Genomic DNA, 17,643 nt, shown 5'->3' on the forward strand with positions numbered 1-17,643 from the left:
CCCACAGCTTACGCTTAGCTCATGAATATTGATTAGGCGGAGAAATCATCTAATGGCGAAGCCTGGTTTCTGAATATTAATTAGGTACTCCGTACGCTTCGCTTTTTCGGTTCAATGGCGAAGGCTTGGTACTTGAATATTAATGAACCCACTGCCATATTAGGATTTAACTCGCTTCCGGGGGCGGGGCTTACATGTGTAGTGGCTGCCTGACCAACCGCAGAGGCGCATGATGCGGGCGAGGGCAAAACCCGTCCTCGGATTTCATTAACGGCAGAGGACTGAGAGAGATGGGCGTGACAACGGAGTGTCTGGACTAGATTGAAACACTCTTCTCCTGGATTAAGATCCGCGCTGTTTTCCGTATAACTGATGATAACGGAGTGTGGCAATGCAAACCACACGACGTGATGCGCGTGCCGTCCAGTTTAACACAGCGAGTGATGAATTAACAGCACGACGCCCTATTTTAAGGCCACACGGGGATTGACAAGGCAAGGATATTCAAGGCAGTGGTCTGTAACATCATCAGGTGCGTATTTGGATAGTTTCTGTCTTGGCGTGCTTGTTCACTGAAATATGTTCTTCTCTTTATTATCACTTATTCAGTCTTCTGCTTATGGCAGTGCGGAGTGCGTGTATAGATGCGTGCGTTCTTCTGTAGTTGGTTATTTATTAATTTATAATGTAATGTTTTATTTAAATGTACTATGTGTAATAAATTAAATAATGAATTAATTAATTTTCCGTGAAATCCCTTGTGTAATTCCCAGGCCTCATAGGCAGCTGTGGAATTGCTTAGTATAAATAAGAGCATGGCAATTATATCGTTCTAGTCAGTGGGACACAATTGCAGTGATGATTATGGTGAATACCAAATAGGTCAGGTTTTGGTTTGATAACGTTATGTAATATGTCCATATGCAATATGCATATTGAACAGTCTTTACAGACGGGTTAGAAGAAATGGGAATAACAGGCTACAAGTGTGACATTTACATCATGTTGACGCCTTATGAATTGTTGTTAAAAACTGTTAAAAAAAAGTGTTGCCTAACTTAAAATATTTCATCTATAGTAAACGTCTCGCGTGCGTTTGTGTTTCCTGGGGAATCAGTATTGTGTGATTACGTTCTAAAAATCGAATTATAATTCGGATCTCATTCGAATCTTTGAATGTCAGTGTTCTGCTGATAGTGAAACGTAATCCGCTGCAATCTGTCGTCTGAGAGCACGAGCTGGTCCACGAGAGAATGAGCAGAATACGAGCAGTGCCATTACATAATCTTGCTTATTAGTTTCTGATGTTAACAATAATCTCGACCGTTTAACAGATAATTGAAAAAACGACTTTCACAGGGCCTTTTGTAAATCACAAAACGTTACATCACAAAATGTTGAGTCAACATTAAAAACTAAAGAATGTAATTTAGTTTATTATTTCTATAGCCTAATTAATTATTTGGAAGGTTTGGTCATTTAAGTGTTTTTTTTTTTAGTAATTGCTGAGCTAGTCTGAGTGTGTTTACAACTTGTTTGAATAACTATCAAAAAGCATTAGTGACACATCAAATAAGTACATCCTATTTTTGTATTTTTATTATGAACAATCATTAATGATGACAATATGTTTGTCTTATAAACATATTATTTGTGCATGTGGAGGTAGGAAACGTGTTTTTCTGGTGAATAATCAATCTGAAGACTGTCTTTCCCATTTACTTGTCTGACAACATATTTAACATTAATTAATATGAATTATGAAAAGATGTCTCCTACACTATTTGACTGCATGTGATGATGTGCATGGGCAGGGAGTATCCATGCAACAGCAAAAATAGAAGCCTTAATGATTATTTTGATTTCCAGTTAATATCTTTAAAACAATACACTGCTAATTTAATGGCGTAATATATTTTATCAAGGAAATCCATGTTGTTTTAAGTTAAAACAAAACAGTGAATAAGATATATTATTATTATTATTATTATTTTATTTATTTTTTTGGATAAACAAATGCTTAGTAGCAGACTCTTTGCATGAATGATGATTTTTACATAGAGAATGAGACGTTATTGAGGCTGGGAAAGTGCAATGTAGTTTCACATAATACATTTTTGCTTGTGTTTTGAGATAATTATTACATGTCAGTTAAAGTTTTTAATAATATTATTTTCAGCATTATTTTCAGTTTGAAGTTATTTGTAAATTTTCCGGTTCATTCTTTTGCTTGTTTATTCATTCCCATGGTTGTCTTTATGTGCTGCATAGTATTTCTAGGGTTTGTTATTTATCGGCATACTGAAAAACCTTCATAATTATTAATGCAAGTTATAAACAAAATGTCTTTGCAGTGTCACACAGGTGACCCATATACGAGTTTGCTGACATGCATCTTTGAATGCTGATGTGCCGTTAGAACAGGAAGAGTGTAAATGATAGAGCTCCTGCGGAGGTCCCTGCCTCTGAAGGTCACTATCAAGTTTCTCAATAGCGATACCTGTAACGGGGAGATGATGTCAACGTGTTCTTGCACTTTCTCTCATTCCCTGCCTTTGGTGGCTGCAGCTCTTTCCACTGCTTGCCCAGACAGGAGCAGCGGGGTCAGACAGAATTGCAGCATACTCACTCTATTATGAGACACACACACACACACACACACACACACACACACACACACACGCACACGCACACACACACACACCTGCTGCAGACCACAGCTTCACAGCACACTGCAACAGAAAACAGCCATGCTGGCCATTCAACAAACTGCAGCTGACTACAGACTTACACTGACAGAGATAATGGCATTATACGGTACAGTGAGCAACACTGTTATAGATGGTGTTTTTGCATTAATTATGCAATATGCACCGTTGTTGCGCTGGTGCAGACTGCAGTCTATGGCAGACCTCAGCTACTCTGCTCACCAGAACAGATAGATGGTGATATTTTTGGTTAAATGAAAATGCAACAGACAGCATGATGCTAACATAGAGCATAGTGTACTACTCCATTTACAAGAGATTTGCATCATGTTGTGGCGGACAAACATTACATTAATTTAGACTAATGGAAAAAAGTACTTAAACAGAATTTTTTTTTTTTTTAATGTACTAGCAAGGATGCATTACAAATAAATGTTTTTGAACTTCTGCTCATCAAAGAATAGTGAAGAAAGTATTGTATCACAGTCAACTGTTTTCAACATTGATGAAAATAAAAAATGAGGAGCAAATCAGCCTATTAGAATGGTTTCTGAAGGATCATGTGACACTGAAGAATGTTATTTACATAATTATGTAATCATGCAAATAATTCAGCTTTGCATCACAGGACTAAACTACATTTTAAAATATTTTCAAACAGAAAGCAGTTATGTTAAACACTATAATTAACCTTATATGTGTTTTATATGGTAATATCTAAATTAATGATTTCATTCCAGTCAAATTTGTAATTTAACATAACTGAATGAACTTAAATACATAAAGCTACATCAACAAAACTAAAGGCATAGATCAGGTAAAAACTATTCCTTAAACTGAAAATGGCTGGTTACTTTTTACTATGTTCCAAGTATACATCAAATATTAATTTAAGTTAAAACAATTTTTATTACATGGGAAGAGAGACTACTGAGAAACATTATACTAGCTGTGTTGGAAATTGCTTATTATAGAGATATATATTTATCTGCAGATTGCTGATATCAAGTTCATTAATTGTAGACACTATGAAGGCATAATAGTATATCATTGCATTCATGAGATGCCATCACTTTGAGCTGATTCCAGCAGACAATACAGGTGCAAACTACATTCTGCTACCTAAACAAATTCACTTTGATACAGGATGCCAAATGTGTGAAAGCATAACACCAATACCATTGTTTGCAGACTGAACAACAGTGCAGACAGAAATTTTGCAGCCATACGAGCATTCAAGATTTGTATTGCACAAAAGTGCAGCTCCGACAAATCTGCGAAATGGCTAATGATCTGCTGAAAAGCAGATAGAGATTGTGAAGAATTAAGTTTGGCAAGCCTGGACACGAGTAAAGCCTCATAAGTTATTTCTGAGATCATTTCCTCGTGCGTTTATATTTAGAACCCACTTCATCTGGCCTCTGATAGAGATTGATGAGGCAGACTCGCTCTCTGTCTACCCCGCTCATACTCATACACTCAGTCTCACGCGCCACACTCGCTCACCCGCTGCAGAGGCAGCAGAGAGGATTGTGGGAATGAGCAGAGAAGGTGGCGGAAGATGATACAGTAATAAGGGAGGACAGAAAACCAGACCAGAGGGAGGATGTGGTGATCTGAGAAGTGGAGATGAAGGGAATAAAGAAGAAGATTTTAGAGGTACCATCACTGTGGGACTCAAGTCTTCCAATAAAGGCACCAGAAGCCAATGAATTATTCATATGCTGCCCAATAATGCGTGACGAGCAGTTCAAGCTCACAGACTGAGCTTGTCATTTAATTATACGCTAAGCCTCTGTACACTAAGGTTGTTGTGTCTGGAAAGATCTCATTGCATGATGTGTGTCGTGTCCTCACCCCTTCCATACCCCTGCATTCCTGTTGATCTCCCTTTCCATATCTCTCTCGTTCCTCCCCAGGTTGTGGGCTGATTGGAAAATGCGTGGCATAGAACAGGCAATCCATCACCCTGCCAAACCTCAACACACACACACACACACACACACACACTCTTCATAACAGTGCTTGTTCATCCCTAGTAATCTTCTGTTATCTACAATCTGCTGTTTTGTAAGCACTCTATATGTATTACACCTCCACATACCCTTCTCCATCCCGCTGGCCCTCCCCTTCATCACCTACACCACCATGCGATTTCTATTTTTGTCCTCTCTCAATTTCCCTCCCTCTCAGCCTCCAGTCCACCTCTCGCCATTGCACACCCACAGTCATGCAGTGCCTTAATAGTGCAGCGATTGGCTACTCTGCGCCGTCTGTCTTCTCTAAACCAGTCATCTTCCTGTGAAGGCGAGGGTTTGCACTCAGTTCAGATTCATTTGCTGCCAAAGGGAGCCTTGAAGAACCAAATTGACAAATAACCGATTGCTATTAATGTTATTGCACTAGAAAAGATTTTAATGTTGTGTTAATTTAGTTGAATATTATGCCTACTGTACAGTTCTGCTCAAAATTGCAGAATCTGCAAGATGCGTATAATAAAAAAAAATGATAAGTTTGAATAATACAGTTACAAATATAATCTACTATGTTTACTAAATCTAGATAGATAGATAGATAGATAGAACCTTTGAAATGCCACAGCTGTTACTGTGTTCCATTACATCTGTATGAAAAACAACAATAAGTCATTTGCATTGGAGCACTTGACTGTGTTTGCAGAGAGGTAGTCATTCTCCTGGGATTGGTTAAATCTTCTGTTCCTGACAGGTTGTCAGTTGATGGTTGGCTGCTTGTTGACTTCAGAACTCTACAGAGACGGCCACACTATCTCACAGGCTGCTCTCACAGGATCAGTTGTTACATAAATACATAACAACTGATCCGTGATATGGCTGTTATTGTATTTACAGTTGGAGTGGGGGGGGGGTGCATATAAGAATCACACTGTTGTTCCATGTCCTTTCCCTGTAGCACTTATTAAATAAAGTTTTCATTTCACCATGGGAAAACAAGAAAAATGCGCTGATCAACAATATCAATCTCACGTTCCCTTTACTCTCTCTCTCAGTGCTGTGAGTGGTTCTTGTGGATATGGTTTTGGAAGGGAGCTCTGAAGCTCTTTGCCCTCCTCCATCCCTGGAGCTGCGCCCATCATGCAACAAGAACCAGCCTTCTCCTCCTCTGGGCTCAGGATCTCAGTCCCATGATGCTCTCTGCCCTGAGGACAAGGAGCCCATCAAGTACGGGGAGCTGATTGTACTCGGGTAAGAAAACATCCACAAAAACCCTGATGGAATAATATTCATATTAAAAGGATGAAATTAAGGTTAAAATCTTTACATTTCTATAGTTCAAATTAGCTCTTTCAGTCATAATAGCGCAACAGAATTTAAAGAATAGTTTACAAAAATCTTTACTTATATGAATATACATATTCATACACGCAACTGTTTAAATGTTTGGTCAGTGTGTTTTTATTACATTTTAAAACGTCATTTATTTTTGTGATACAAAGCTGAATTTTCAGCATCATTACTGCAGTCTTCAGTGCCACGTGATCCTTCAGAAATCATTCTAATATGCAGATTTGGAACAATGCACAAGAATAAGGGTAACACACACACACACAAATGGTTTAGACAATTTATAATACCGTTTTGTTCATTTATGTGCTTTACCAAAAATACAATCTTCCCATTTGTGCTTTAAAACTCTTGCCTTATACTTCAACTGTAAGTGCCTTAAAATCTTAATCAAAATGATTAATATTATTGCAAAGATTTAATTGACAAAGCTTTTATTTAGTGTAGAACCTTCATTGTTGCAAAGAAAGGAAATCATAAAATGATTCCAAAATAGATGTCACAAATTATGTAATGTACAAAGTATGTAATGGATTGATTCTGAACATATTTAGTTATGAAAAATCTAAGCATTTGAGGTTAGCAGCATTGGGTTTATTTTCATTCAGGTTTAACTGTATTCACACACATTAGAACTGTACAACATGGTCTCAGATTCGTGGAAACCCATTTATCTAAATTACAGCTCCTCCACTCAGCCAGCATTTTGAATGCTGAGTTCAGTGGGAGTAAATATGAGTTCAATTAACATCTTTTCTCGTAGAGGGCCAATTGACTCCCCTGGTGAACCTGCGGCTGGTTTTTCTTGACTTATCTTTAGATTTCAGCTGCGGATGCAAAACACTTCATTTGACTGCCAACAAAGATGTCATTCAAATCACACTGTCACAGAGCAGAGCAGAGCAATGAATGATTCCAGTGCCAAGAGCACAAGGGGGAAGAGGGTATAACCCTTGAGCTACTGTACAAGAGGTGGAAAAGAGTGTTCATTTCTTTTCCATTTGCACATCTTTTAAAGAAAAAAACTTGTATATGTTAAAATGATAATATCTTTTATAAGATGTGACAAAAATGTTTGTTGACATTTTTTCAACAGACTAAATTGATCAAAAATGACAGCATATACCTTTACATTGCTTAAAAAAATTAAATAAAAATGTTTTTTATTTAATGCATTTATTTTATTTTTATAACTACAGTAAATGCTGTTTTTTTGTTTGTTTTTTTTTTTACTTCGTAATTACCAAAGAAGTTTTCTGCTGTGAAAATAAGACCAGATGTTTCTTGAGCAGCAATTTATCATATTAGAATGATTTCTAAAGGATCATGTTACACCGAAGACAATAATAATAATGGCAAAAATTATGCTTGTCCATCACAGAAATAAATTACATTTGAAAATATATTAAAATGGAAAATACATGTTTAAAAAAATTCAAATGTAATAATGAAACTTTGACAATATTACAATTTATACTGTATTTTTGAACAAATGAATACAGTATTGGTAAGCATAAGAAAATAAATGCAAAAGTCATATAAAAATCCAAAATTAATGTGCACAGACGTAGCCAGGAAATTTCCACAATGACTGTAAAAGCAGCACAAAAAAGCACAGAGTCAGAAATAAACAGCCGATAATAATTAGGTGCGAGCAATGTACCAACAACACAGGCTCTAAATGGGTTATGACTTGCTTTCTTGGGTGTTAAATAATGGAGCAAATACCAGTAAACTGACTACTGCAAACCTAAATCACCTTGCATGACTCATTGAAATACTCTCCTCCCATAAATTTTGCATTTGAAAGGGAAACTCCTCCAAATGCATTTGCAATAAGTTTAGCTGCAAAAAATAGATTATCACTGATTTTTCATTGTGTGTCTTTAGTAAATCCTGACAGTAGATTTTTAATGCCAACAAAGGGTTTGCATTGGTACAAGCTGTAAGTATATCTGGCACCATTATTCTAGATCAGTCAGGGTAAAATAGACACAATTATCTAATTTAAAAGATTTTTTCTTTATAAGAAACTGCAACTGAAACAAAAAAATATATATAAAAATGTAAAAATGAACACTGCCTCCCAGTGAGATGATAGGAGATAGACAGAGCTCATTTAAGTGTCTGGATTATTGATCGCTGCCTAGATGAATTATAAGATGGCTTTACCTCCTCATTGACAGGCTCTGAGAGGCCTGCATTAGCCATTTTGTGAACGTCTCTTGACTCCTGTCTTAGTATCGACGGAGAGATAGAATAATGCCATTTAATTATTATTTATGTACACACCATTTCTCTTAAGCGAAAGTCATTCATGCCTAGTTTTTGTCATCGCCAAGACAACAGTCTGTCCTCAATCTGTCAGCTCTATCAAAATCAGTCAGCGGATGAAGTGCTGCATCTAAATTAAGCACCGAATGTGTTTTTGATTAAGTCATTTTTTTATTATTGATCAAAGCATTCGCTAAGCTCATATTGATCTGCTGTGGTTTTGTTACATTCAGGCATAATGGTTCGCTAGCTAGCGGGGACAAGGGCCGCAGGAGAAGTCGGCTGGCCCTTTACAAACGGCCCAAAGCCAATGGCGTCAGACCTGATGTCATCCACAATGTCTCCACACCCCTGGTGTCGAAGGTGACAGCGTTTGCTTCAATTCTTTACAATTTCCACACCTAGTTCTAAAATATAAATGGTAATGTCTTAATGCTAACAATTGATAAGACCAGATACTTTATTTGAAACAGCTTTTTTCATGGCTTCCAAATTATTGTTCCAACATAAGTGTCCTCCTGACCCACCCACAAAATTCTGTAAGATTCATTGCATAATTGCAACCAACCCAGTGATTTGTCAATTTATTGCATAAGGTTAGGGAACCTGAAACTGCCTTATGTTCCTCTGACTTGTTAAGGGATGTATGATGCAACAAAGGCCATTAGTCAAAGAGTTGTGTGTGTGTTTTGTGTGTGTGTGTGTGTGTGTGTGTGTTTGCAGGCCCTAAGCAACAAAAGCCAGCACAGCATATCCTACACACTGTCCCGGAGTCATTCTGTTATAGTGGAATATACACATGACCCCAACACCGACATGTTTCAGGTGAGCATCATACCAGAAGAAGAGAGGATTCTTTCACTTAACTTCCTGTTTAAATCTCCCTATCGATTTCATTAAACATGCAAATGAATTTAAATTGATTTATTATACTGTCGTTGTGGTGGAAGTCTTTACCTTCCTGTTGTGACAGTTATGTTCAGTTAGTTTGCTTTCTTGGACTTTCAGTTTGTTTTCAGTCATGGACACTCATCAAGTCATCACACCTGTTGATTTTTATCTCATTATCACTGTGTATTTAAGTTGTTCCTTCTCATTCACTCAGGGTCCAGTCACCGTTTGCGTTAATGTATGTTACTTCAGCCTGTTCTGACTACTCTTATGTGGATTATAATTGAGCTTTGTGTTGGAACGCTATTCATCATCATTGTGCCTACTCCTGAGACAACTTTGCAGCGAGATTCGCTGCCGTGCCTCAGGAGAGCCAGGATTTGTTGACTTTTTCAGATGATGTTTTCATCTTACAATCACCAGCCCTTTTGATAACAAGACCCTGAAATCTTTATTCTGGATCGGGGGAAAATTACCACCATCCCGCGGACCTCCCAGACAACTCCTGGCTAGACTGAGTTGAAGACATCATCTGGTGTCTGGAGAGTGTCTATCTGCCCACTGCGACGCATCAGTTTACTCACACTCAATCCCACCCGGTATCTTCATCACCACTGTCTTTGAACAACAGCAATGCCTGTATGAACACATATGAAGTCTTCAACCCTATTCCTGGGGACCCACTGTCCTGCAGACTTTAGCTACAACCCTAATCAAACGCACCGGAAGCAGCAAATCAAGCTAATCAAGATTGCTTGAAAATACACAGGCAGGTGTGCTGAAGCAGTGTGGAAATAAACTTTTCAGGACAGTGCATCCCCAAGAATAGGGTTGAAGACTTCTGCCCTTAATGTTGACAGCCCCATCTTCATTTTGGCTCCTCCCTCCTTCAACTCAGCCAAGGCTGTCGTCACATCTGAGCTCTGGGTCTGTGCCATCGGCTGTTTGCATCATCGCTGCCAGGATATCATCATCATCCACCTGACACCATCCCTCTGTCATCGCCACATCCGGTTAACATCCATGCATCCTTGCCCACCTCCCAAACCATCCCTCCTTCTTCTCATCCTCAGTTATGGGGTGTAATATCACAGTTATGTTCAGTTACATTTATACGTTTAACGAGATTACAAAAAAATCACATGGTGGATTTTTAGCATTACAGGGCGGTTGTGTGCACGCACTGCCAACACACATTGAGGTTCAAACAACTTAAAAAGTGCAGCATTAAATGACCCCTTTAAGTTGTTCCTTCTCAGTTACTCAGGGTCCAGTCACCATTTACCTTGTGTGTTATGGTGTGTTACTTCAGTCTGTTTGGATTATATAAATAATTTAACTTTGTTTTGGAACGCTATTCATCATCTTTGTGTCTTCTTCTGGGACAAACCGTGACACCCATATTTCTGGCCTCAATTATGTAAAATGTCATTGTTTCTCAATAAACATAAAGGTCCTATCACCCAATAATAATTTTTTTCTCATTTATTCACCCTCATGCCATTCTAAACAAATAACTTTCTTTCCTTCCTTGAGAAACAAATCCTTTTTTTTTTTTTTTTTTGGTTAGTGAAGCATCAAAATTAAATATCTGGCTGATAGCAATAAGCTGGTAATTTGATGGCTGATACAATATGTGGTCGATATATATTATAATGTATAATGATAAATTATACATTATTTTGTTCTTTAAAATTACCCCCCAAAAACTATCAATATTTATTTAGGCATCAAAACATTATAGAGCATGAGAGATGGATATTAATTTTGAGATTTGCTGAATATTATGTTTAACTGTGTTGTTAAATTATAATATATATAATAAAGATTACAATAAGTAAGCATTATGATGGCTAAAGTATCAGCAACGATGTAAAAATAGGTTAAAATGAGCATGCACAATTAAATATCAAATATTGAATAATATCAATAAATACCAAAAAATTACAAAATCTGATTATAGTCAATTCAAATGTTTAGGGTCAGTATAAGGCTCTTATACTTAACAGGTCTGCATTTATTTGATCATAAATACAATAAAAACAACATTGTTTAATATTATGCATTTAAATATTTTAAATTGTAATTTATTTCTGTAAAGGCAAAGCGGTTGAAAATCTTGGAAAGCAGCTTTTCAGGATTCTTTAGTGAATAGAAAATTCAAAAGAACAGTATTTATCTGAAATAGAAATCTTTTGTAACATTATAAACATAACTTTTGATCAATTTAATGCATCTTTTCTGAGTAGATGTTTTAATTTCTTTAAAAACAACAAAAAAAAAACGTTACTGGACTGTATATACTGTGGATCCCGTAAATTTTGCTCTTTCCCATAGAATTACAATGAATGGGGGCTAAGCAGCCAGTCAGTTATTCAGCATATTTTGTTTGTCATGGAAGAATGAAAAGTTATAGGCGTTTGGGATAACACAAGTAATTAATAAATAATTAATAGAAATGATCATTTTTGAGTGATGTAATCCTTGAATATCTCACTTAATCTGGTTGCTAATTTGTCTTTAGATCGGCCGTTCTACAGAGAGCATGATAGACTTTGTGGTGACCGACACAGCGAGCAGTGGTGGTGGAGGACAGGGGCAGGGGGGTGCAAATGGAGAGGGAGGACAGTCGGCCCAGAGCACCATCTCCCGCTACGCTTGCCGCATCATGTGTGAGCGTAGTGCTCCCTACACAGCACGGATATATGCAGCGGGCTTTGACTCTTCCAAAAACATCTTCCTCGGGGTGAGTCATAACAGCCTATTGAGTCATAACCGCGTTTATTAATGCAGAATCTTTGCCAAAGTACAGAAGAAAACAACACAGAGCAACAGGATTATTTACACTGACATCAAAAAAGCAACACTGTGGAAGGGGACAGATAAAATTTCAGCCAAGTGGTTTGTTTATTGGATATAACTAGATTTTTACATTATTTTAAAAACATTACTTGTTGCCGATGCTAGGATGTTATGAGTGGTTGCAGAGGAATTGCTTTATGGTTACTAAGCACTTCCTAGTGGTTGATAGGTAGTTTCTTACTGGCCCATGAGCCTCGGAGCCAAACACCCCCACAGTCATATAAAACCTGGGAATATCAATATAAAAATGTTAACATATTAAATAGAATTAATAATAAAAAGAACCAGTATTAATAATTGAGCACCAATAATAACCGAGCACCAAATGGGTATATTAGAACGATTTCTGAAGAATCAAAGACTGGAATAATGGCTGCTGAAAATTCAGCTCTGCCATCCCAGAAATAAATTACATTTAGAAAATATATTCAATTAGAAAACACTTATTTTAAATTGTGATATTTCACACTATTACTGTTTTACTGTATTTTGATCAAATAATTGTTGCCTTGGTGAGCATACCGTCAGATACTTTTTTATTTAAAAATATACTTTTATTCAAAATATACTTTTGCCCGTCAGTGTACAATAAAATCAGTATATTAAAATATTAATTTAATTATTTAGATTTCTAGACCTATAAAGTTATGTAAATAAGTAAATACCTTAGTTATTGGACATTTCTATAATGAATATAAATTTTTCTAGTTTTGTGTCAGTCATGTGACAAAAAAAAAACACGCAAGTCTGATCGCATATAAAGTATAGCACGCCTCTGTTCAACAAGCATGATTTGAATATCATTGCTGTGCATAGTACAAACAGTGTTTGATGAGTTACATAGTGTAAAGGGTTTGTTTATACAGGTTTTTTGCTTTAGCAAACACCTCTAATTATAATACAGTAGATCTATATTTACAGCATTAATATACATTTTACATCACAGACTGACATTAACAGGAGTGTAAACAGTGTAGCTCACTCTATTTTGAGCTGTGCAAAGTCTTTTTAGGGGGACAAAGGATTTGCTTGTTCATTCAGAAACAAACAAAAAAAAGAAGACCATGCAGATACAAAAAAAATGCTGAATTCTGCAATGCATATCATTCATAACATACAGCGCACACATTATGGTACTTTATGGCACATTTGTGCTGTCACTGACTGAGTCAGTAGACTTTGAATGGAACACTACTTTAAATCCATTACTACGTGTACTCTTTCAGTCCAGGCCTTTTTAAATAGTGACCTTAATATTTGCTTCAACCTTGATAGTAGCTAACTCAGTAGTGGTGATCTATGATTAGTTTTTACTCTCAAAAATACACAGACACCTGGAGGACAGTAATGGTCCAGTAGTCGGCAGTGATGCATGACATATCAACACAAATGTCCTTGACAGGCTCTCTTCCCACTTCTGTTATGTGGAGGTGGAAAGAGAACAAGAGCGAAAGAATGGATACTGTATTCAAGTCTAGGTATAAATATTTCAGACTCCCACTGTATAATGCAGAAGTAGGTGTGTTGTGTAATAGCTAGTAGCTAAAAACGGAAAGCCTAAAGTGTCTGTTGGTGCGTTATAATCCTCTAAACTCAGTTAGTCAGTGATTTATTATGTAACACACAACATGCATGTACATTAAAAGAGAACTGATATTAAACTGACAGTAAACCACAACACATTTTGATTTAGCTGTGAGTCGATACTGTAGAGATTAGTCAAATCCTCTGGATATGTTTGATTTTACAGGAGCGAGCTGCTAAATGGAGGACCTCAGATGGTCTAATGGATGGACTAACGACCAATGGGGTGCTGGTGATGCACCCGGCAGGAGAGTTTGTATCTGAACCTGCTCCAGGGGTGTGGAGGGAGATCTCAGTATGTGGGAATGTTTTTGCCCTTCGAGAGACACGGTCCGCCCAGCAGAGAGGAAAACTGGTGAGAATTTGCTTTAATCTCGATAATGAATCACAAGTCAAAATGTTTCCAAGCTACACTGCAGAATTCTGGCTTCCCTGTTGGCATCTGTGGTCGAAACATAACATTGATAATTTCTTCACTGGCCACATCAATCGGAAATTACATTTAATGAATGAATTCACAGAAATTCAACACAGATAGTGTACTTCCACCACCATGGTTGACAAAAGTGAATTTATTAAATATGATGAAATATACTACTTCTCACTATTACTTGTAACATATTAATGATTTTATTTAGCAAGTAAGCATTAAATTGACCGAACATTCTTTTTTATTCATTAAAGATTCCTGAAGAAAAAAAAACATCATGGTTTCCACAAAAATATTAAGCAGCACAACTGTTTTCAACATTGATAATAATAAGAAATGTTTCTTGAGCACCAGATCAGCATATTAGAATGATTTTTGGAGTAATGATGCTGAAAATTCAGCTTTGCATCACAGGAATAAATTACATTTTAAAATATATTAACATAGAAAAGTAGAAGTAAAATAGTTTTTTTATTGTAATAATATTTCACAATAATATTGTTTTACTGTATTTTTAATTGCATATAGTGGGTATAGAAAATAACCCCACCTTAAAATAATTACATTTCTGAAATGAAGACGGACACAGTTTTTGTTTTTTCCAGCTATATTTATTTACTCCGTGCAACTTATAACATGCAAGTGTAAGATAGAACAATTTTTTTTTTTTTTTTTAAAAAAAAATAGAATAACTGAGTTGGAAAAAGGATCACCCTCTCCTGAAAATGACTTGTAAACTCAGTCAAGTATAGCTTATCACCACCTCAATGGCACACAAAGCTGTGACCAGCTGTGCTCATTTTGATTAGCTCAGCATGAAAACAGCTTTTCTGGAGCATTTAAGTCCTTGGTAGTGCAACTGAAGCAAACAATCAACTATGGGTGACAATGCACTTGTCAAAAGACAAAAATATCACTGCAGTCCACAAACACTCACCATCAAATTGAACTGAATTTAAGTAGTTCTACAAAGAAGAGTGAGCAAATATTACAAAGTCTAGATATGCAAAGTTACAGTACAGACACATCCCAACGGACTAAAGGCTGTAATTAAAGCAAAAGGTGGTTCAACAAAATTACTGACACAAAGTAGTGATCCTTTTTCCAACTAATTGATACTTTTTTTCTGATATGTTGGTATTATATCTTTCACTTGGATGTTATAAGTTTCACCTAATAAATACAGCTGGATAAAACAAAAACTGTGTCCATCTTCAATTCAGACTGGAAATTTGATTCTTTTAAAGGGGGTGATTCCTTTCTTTACCCACTGTAAATGACTTGACAGACTTGGTGAACATAAGAGACTTCTTTTGAAGACAGCAAAGAAAATCTTACTGTCCCCAAACTTTTGAACAGTATTATATATAAACGCAAAACAAAATTGTGGCATTTCAAATATCTGTCTTTCTGTTCGTGAGGGCTACAGACTTTCAAACTACAGGCTTTAAAACAACAGCATTTCAAACTTTTTTTTTTAGAAATTTTCAGCTATGTAAAAAAAAAGGCCTAAAAGGGACTGACATTTGCTTATCTAGTGAAAATTTAAATGTCAAAATATTTTAATTGTACTTTCTTGCATTAAAAATTTAATTGCACTTTAGCATAATTGTTCCCTACCTCATGAACTGAATGGGAATGTAACAATTCTTAATTCAATGCTTTATAGCAAGTTGGATATCATGGCACATTATGTGCCAGTTTCAGGCTTAAAAGGTCAGTTCACCCAAAAATTTTAATTCTGTCATCATTTATTCATCCTAATGTCATTCCAAACCAGTATGACTTTATTTTTTCTACGGAACACAGTTGAAGACATATTTTGCAGAATGTTGTGAGTGATTGCATGTGTGTGTTTTTACCTCACAGGTAGAGAACGAATCAAACATGCTTCAGGATGGTTCTCTCATCGACCTCTGCGGGGCCACTCTGCTTTGGCGAACCCCCAGCGGTCTTCGTCACACCCCGACTCTAAAACAGCTTGAGTCTCTTCGCCAGGAACTAAATGCTGCCCGTCCCCAGTGCCCCGTGGGTTTCAACACGCTCGCCTTCCCCAGCCTGGCACAGCGCGCCACCATTGACAAGAAACAGCCCTGGGTCTATATGAACTGCGGCCATGTGCACGGCTACCACAACTGGGGATATCGTAAGGAGAAAGCGGGATCATCTGCGATGGCATTAACTGGGGGTGGAGGCACAGCTCCGGCTACCACAGGAGAGAGAGAGTGTCCCATGTGCAGAGGGGTGGGCCCTTATGTGCCCCTCTGGCTCGGATGCGAAGGGGGCCTGTATCTGGACGCGGGGCCACCGACACATGCATTCTGCCCTTGCGGTCACGTGTGCTCAGAAAAGACAGTGCAAGGCTGGAGTCAGATCCCATTGCCGCACGGAACGCATGCCTTCCACGCTGCTTGTCCTTTCTGTGGAACATGGCTTACTGGGGAACAAGGCCACATCAAACTCATCTTTCAAGGACCGGTCGACTGAGAGGAACAGCTACCGCACATAAAGCAAGATGTTGAGACTGAATAACAGTAACGGAGAGTTTGCATTGTGGAGGACAGACACAAAATTAAGAACCTGTGAATAAGGCAAGGATGACAAAAAGGGAATATACTTTATGTAATGCAGAATGTGTAAATAAAAGTGATGAAATAAAAGTTGAAAACATGAGCATTGTGTGTAAAAAGAAGTGAATGGAAATCGCATACGTTTGCATTTGTAAGAGCTTCATGCAAGGCCTTAAATTTACATAATGTGTAATGTTGACAAAGCGACTGCAGTCGGCTTGCATGAGGAAAACGTATCTGAGTCACATTTCACCAGGAAATCACATTGAAAAAAAAATTATAGGAGCATTAAGACTTCTAGCATTCTGGCAAAAAAACAAAGACAATGCACATTTTCTCATTCATTTTTCATTACTATATTGTGTCCATATTTGAATTAAAGGCATACTCCACCCAAAAATGAAAATTTTGTCATTAATCACTTAGCCCAATGTCATTCCAAACCTATTTTGGATGAAAACCGGGAGGCTTGTGACTGTCCCTTTGACTGCCAAGTAAGTTACACTGTCAAGCTTCAGAAAAGTATGAAAGACATCATCAGAATAGTCCATCTGCCATCAGTGGTTCAATCTGAATTTTATGAAGAGACAAGAATACTGTCTCTACTGTCAGATGGACTATTCTGATGATGTCTTTCATACTTTTTTGGACCTTGACAGTGTAATTTACTGGGCATTCTATGAGACAGTCACAAGCATCCCGGTTTTCATCCAAAATATCATGGGTTTGGAACAACATGGTAAGTGATTGACAAAATTTTCATTTTGGGGTGGAGTATCCCTTTAAGTCATTATTCTCACTGAGTGAATTGTGCTATTGTTTTACATTAACATTATAGTTATTCTTTGAGTGAATGTTTTAGTCCTGATTTTATTACAATGGTTTTATTAAATCAGGGCAAAAATTAAAGCAGTACAGTAAAAAAAAAGTTAAATACTATTAATTAATTCTTAATTAAAATTCCTCATGGACTATCTGTATATCTATCTGCTTGTATAAAA

General features: G+C 37.0%; 1 protein-coding gene across 1 annotated transcript; it reads left to right on the plus strand.

Annotated features, from left to right (window-relative positions):
* Positions 1–219: 219 nt before the first annotated feature.
* Positions 220–16,744, plus strand: LOC113049023 (E3 ubiquitin-protein ligase pellino homolog 1-like). The gene is made up of 7 exons (XM_026211037.1): positions 220–532; positions 5,737–5,932; positions 8,539–8,668; positions 9,029–9,130; positions 11,721–11,942; positions 13,809–13,997; positions 15,942–16,744. Exons 2-7 carry the CDS (start codon positions 5,760–5,762, stop codon positions 16,557–16,559), a joined length of 1,434 nt encoding a protein of 477 aa, XP_026066822.1. The 5' UTR covers positions 220–532; positions 5,737–5,759; the 3' UTR covers positions 16,560–16,744.
* Positions 16,745–17,643: the final 899 nt, after the last annotated feature.

Source organism: Carassius auratus, chromosome 3 (genome assembly GCF_003368295.1).
Source record: "Carassius auratus strain Wakin chromosome 3, ASM336829v1, whole genome shotgun sequence".
NCBI lineage: Eukaryota > Metazoa > Chordata > Actinopteri > Cypriniformes > Cyprinidae > Carassius > Carassius auratus.